General features: G+C 37.9%; 1 protein-coding gene across 1 annotated transcript in view; it reads left to right on the forward strand.

Moving 5' to 3' along the window:
- The window catches only part of LOC113466461 (dual specificity mitogen-activated protein kinase kinase 6-like), a 7,122-nt gene extending 6,163 nt beyond the window's left edge, over positions 1 to 959 (forward strand). The window contains exon 4 of the mRNA XM_026821904.1: positions 828 to 959. Within this exon, the coding sequence (XP_026677705.1) occupies positions 828 to 959 (132 nt within the window). The remainder of the gene's footprint in view (positions 1 to 827) is intronic.
- Positions 960 to 5,356: the final 4,397 nt, after the last annotated feature.

Below are 5,356 nucleotides of genomic sequence, written 5' to 3' on the forward strand. Positions count from 1 at the left end.
TATCATATAAAGGTAATAAGTTTTGTAGTTACCTATTTCATAACTTTATCCTTAGTTTCCTTCCTAACCACTGGGGGAATGTCTGCACTCGTGATAACGGCTATGGGTGCATCCTATCATCACCACCACCACCACCACCACAAGTATAAGTTCTGTGGGTCAACTTGATAAGGAGAACCAAAAAGGCAGATATATTTTGCAGAACTTCAAAGAATTATATTAGTTTATTTATTAAAAGGCTTTTAACAAATAAACTAATTTAATTCTTTGAAGTTCTGCAAAATATATCTGCCTTTTTGGTTCTCCTTATCAAGTTGACAGGAATGCCGCCTCCGGGGCTCAAAATTTTATTTTTGGGACTGAATTTCAATATGAATCATTAGTGGGACTTATTCGAAGCACAAATCTACATATATTTTTATCATGCACTTATTCAAATAGTTACTTCTTCGTACATGTACATTTTTTTAAAGGGGTTTGACAGAGGGAACTGTAACTGCTATGGTCTTATCGTCCCTGGCACACAAATTGCCACGGTCTCCCTACCAGCGCATGCAGCAGAGGAGTTGCTGCGAAAAGGAGAGGTGAAAATAAATTGGACAATGTGTAGGGTGAAACCAAAAGTATCAGTGTTGCTCTGTTACAATTGCCTCGGCATTGGTCACCACTCTGAAATTTTTGACCAGAGAAGAACGGAAAAGAAATGTTTAAACTGTAGCCAAGTTGGACACCTCAACAGAGACTGTAAAAACGGTAGTTTCTGTCTCACATGCGACAGAGCGGGCCACAGAACCGGTTCATTTACATGTCCTTCGTATAAGAGAAAGATCCAGGAAGCAACATGGGGAGCACTGGAGACAGTAAGAGGGGGGAAACCCAACGGAGAAGACAATGTGATCGACGTGGAGATGGAACATGTCTCTGAAGGAGAGGAAAATGAAAAGCAAGATGGAAATTAGTTTTCTACAAATTAATCTGGAAAGGTCCCCACCTGCACATGTTTTAGCTGAAAAGACAATTGACGAAAATATTATAGATATTCTGATAACGAGTGAGCCAAACAAAAATCTAATGGATAGTGCCGGATGGTTTACGGACGCAAAGAGTGTATAACAGAAATCTGAAGGTTTTTGAAACAGGTAGCGGTGTGGGTTTTGTCTGGATACTCGTCAACGAGGTCCAGATCTTCAGTTGTTATATTTCACCCAACATTGACGGGATCTCAGTCTATGTAAAATTCTTAGATGGGCTAAAGCAGGCCATAAGGACGTCAAAGCACAAAAAGCATGTGGTGGGTGGGGATTTCAACTGTAATTTTGTAATTTGTAATTTATTTGTACAATTTATTTGACATAAAATACATAATATGAGTACAAAGTATAGGTAAAGATAACAGTATTATTTATGTATTTAAAAGATAAGGAAAAAAAAGCAGTGTACTCTTCTCACACTAAGAGGAAAAATTCCCCTTGTTTTGTGAGAAGTAGTTCGTGCTAAACTTTCCTCGTTAAGACACCTATGCACCCTGGCACTCCGATTCTTCAAGCTCAACCAGTCTCACCCCTGACGAATTGTGAGAAATCAATCAGACCAACGCCACAAGCATCTGTTTGAATCCTCCTGTTCGACCTTTCGTCAACGGAAGAGCCCAAGCTACCAGCACTCTTTCCCCGACACCTCATCAAGTTTCGCCAACGGCCCACGCCACAAGCACCGTTGCCGACTTCTTCTACCGACCTCTTCACCTCACGCCACAAGCAGTGATCCGGTCATCCCTGTCGACTCAGAACTCCCCAAGCTACCAGCAGAGTTCCGGTCCCTTCGCCAAATCGTTACATATGAATTGCCACTTGCTGATTATTATTACACTGTAAGTACCCATAGCAATCATATTTCTCACCTTCCTTGGAAGAATATTTTTTTCTTTGAAAATACCTATCCCATATATTTTTTCCCCCTCTCCCTTTTCTAAACCTAATACTTATTCCTCATTTTTTAATTAACCCCAGTCACAATGGCTACCCTTGAACAATTGTTAGCTACCTTAGTTAAACACCAAACTAGACAAATTGTGCAAGACCAATTTAAAGAAGCTATTGACGAGATAGGAACTTTTGATGGTAACCCATCACTCCTTCACGACTTTATAACTTCAATTAGTGCGTTTCATCAAAAACTAGTTGATGATAGACACACAGAATTTATTCCCAAATTTCTAAACGCTATAAAAAATTCAAAAATAACGGGCAAAGCAGCTCTCCGCGTTAGACAAGCTAACTGTAAAACATTCGAAGAAATAAAAAAAAATTCTTCTTGATACATATACCGATAATCGTCCAATAGAAAGCTACATAATTACCATGGTAGAGGCTAAGCCTTACGGTAAAACGGCTTTCGAATACCTAGAATATCTCGAAAAATTAAGAAATCAAGCATTAAATCAGGCACGTATAATCGAGCCTACAGTTTCAACTCTCGCTAGCGGAATAATAGAAGGTACGGCAGTAAAATGTTTCCAAAAATCTATCCCCGACCCTTTAAAAACTCACATATATGCTAGTAGATCTAAAACTCTATCGGAAATTAAAGCTACTTTAAGAGATCATTTCTTTCAGGAAGCATCTCGTACCATTACAAAAATCGAAAATTCACAACCCTCATTTCAATCAATTTCAAAACAAAAACCCGAACCCTCAAATCCACACAAAACTTTCCAAAAACCTTTCTACAAACAACCCCAAATTTCAAATTTCAAAGCAAACTCTAATGCAATGAGCACACGTACTACAAATACGCTTCGTACGCTACATAACACAGAAGAAATATTATTAGAAACCCCCCCGATAGAAGAAGAAATAGTATTTGATTCGGACGAAAATACAGATCCTCCTAGTTCGGATTTTTTAGAACAAGCCTCGAACGAAACGGATCAAAACCTAAACGATGTTCAAATATCCCCACTTTAGAACTTCATAACGTAGACCAGACCAACTTGCCTTATATCTTGCTTAAAAACGGTCAAATCAAAGTATTAATCGATTCTGGTTCCGAAAAATCCTACATCTCTTCTGAAATAGCTTACAACCATTATACAAACAAAATTTTCAAATCCCCTCTGAATATCCGTACAGCTACTGGTACTACATCCCTTCAACATGCAGTTTACGTCCCGGCACCAAAACTCTTTCATATAAAAACGAATCTGCTCTTTCATGTCTTCGATTTTAACCCTAAATATGACATTCTTTTTGGAATAGATACTCTTCGAAAATTAGATCTAAATGCATTCTGGAATAATAAAACCCTCCAAAACCAATATACCTCAATTCCGTTACAGTTCATGAAACCCTCCCAAAATAATTTATTGAATATCGAAGTGAAACCTTTCTCCGAGCAAATTATAGAAATAGAAATCCCCAATACCAAAAATGGACAAGCTATAATACCTCAAATTCAGGTCGAGCCTAATCTATTTATTCAATCTGGAATTACCACCGTACGTAATTATAAAGCCCTTTGCTCTATTTCTAACCTCTCTTCACGGTCTTATACAGTAGAAGAAATTCCCCGGATTATATCCTATGACCCTAATGACATGCATTTCTCAGAAACACTTCCTGTAGTTGACCTACATTCTATTTCTACAGAAATAGAAAAACCAATTGAGCAGCTCATTAGAACTGATCACATGAATCCAGAACAGAAAGTAAAGATTACGCAGCTGTGCACAAAATACTCTTCACTATTTCATAAAAATTCCGAAAATTTAACATTCTCCAACGTAATAAAACATACCATACCTACTACGGACAATAACCCAGTATACACAAAGACATATCGTTACCCCCATATTCACAAGGAAGAAGTCCAACGACAAATTCAAGAACTATTAAAAAACAAAATCATTAGACCTTCTCATTCACCCTGGTCGTCCCCTCTATGGATTGTTCCAAAAAAACTAGATGCCTCCGGTAAACAGAAATGGCGTATAGTCATTGACTATAGAAAATTAAACGAAAAAACTATTGGAGATCGCTACCCTCTTCCCAATATTACTGACATCTTAGACAAGTTAGGGAAATGCCACCACTTTTCAACTCTCGATTTAGCTTCCGGTTTTCATCAGATAGAAATCGATGAAAAATCCATCCCCAAAACTGCCTTCAATACCGAACAGGGTCATTTTGAATTTGTGCGTTTGCCTTTTGGATTATCCTCAGCCCCAGCAACTTTTCAACGCGTCATGGATATTGTACTGAAAGGACTTATAAACAAAATCTGTGTTGTATACCTTGACGATATCTTAATTTTTTCCACTTCTCTCGAAGAACATCTTGAACACTTGACATTAGTTTTCGAAAGATTAAGAGAATCAAATTTAAAAATCCAACTTGACAAATCAGAATTCATTAGACGTGACGTTGAATTCCTAGGACACATCATAACTCCCGAAGGGATCAAGCCCAATAAGAAAAAAATTGAAGCAATAGAAAATTTTCCCCTTCCCCGAACTCAGACCCAAATAAAAAGTTTTCTTGGCCTTATAGGTTACTATAGGAAATTCATATCCCATTTCTCAGATCTTACCCATGAATTTACGAAAAGGCTGAAAAAAAATTGTCCTATGAACCTTACTGATCCAAAGTACCTCGAAGCTTTCGAAACCTGTAAGCAATTGCTTTCTAATGACCCAATTTTACAATACCCCGACTTTAATCAAGAGTTCCAACTTACGACCGACGCAAGTAATTTCGCATTAGGTGCAGTGTTGTCTCAAAACGATAAGCCTATTGCATATGCCTCTCGCACCCTTAACGATGCCGAGAAACGCTACTCCACGATTGAACGTGAGACTCTCGCTATCGTCTGGGCATGTAAGAACTTTAGACCTTACCTTTTTGGTAGAAAATTCAAAATATACTCCGATCATAAACCATTACAATGGTTATTTTCTCTTAAAGATCCCTCTTCAAAACTCCTTCGATGGAGACTTAAACTTGAGGAGTACGATTACCAATTAATCTATAAGCAGGGAAAGTTCAACACTAATGCTGATGCCCTCTCTCGAGTTGAAATACATCAAACCGAAACTAATGATCAAACAGAAGAAACTGACGATCTTCTTTCTCTTTATCCAAATTATGACCCTCAGGAACTTTTAAGCTTAGAAAACTTAGACCTACCTGACATCGACTCACCCGATACCGTATCAACCGTTCATTCAAACCAATCGGACCCTGTAACAGGTATCCCCACCAAGCAAACCGCTATCAATTATAGTAAAAATCAAATTGTCTTTACCTTATCCAAAGAAACCGTATTGACACCAGAAATAAAAAACCTTTTTGGTACCAAA

The sequence above is a fragment of the Diaphorina citri genome, unplaced genomic scaffold (assembly GCF_000475195.1).
Source record: "Diaphorina citri unplaced genomic scaffold, Diaci psyllid genome assembly version 1.1 scaffold274, whole genome shotgun sequence".
NCBI lineage: Eukaryota > Metazoa > Arthropoda > Insecta > Hemiptera > Psyllidae > Diaphorina > Diaphorina citri.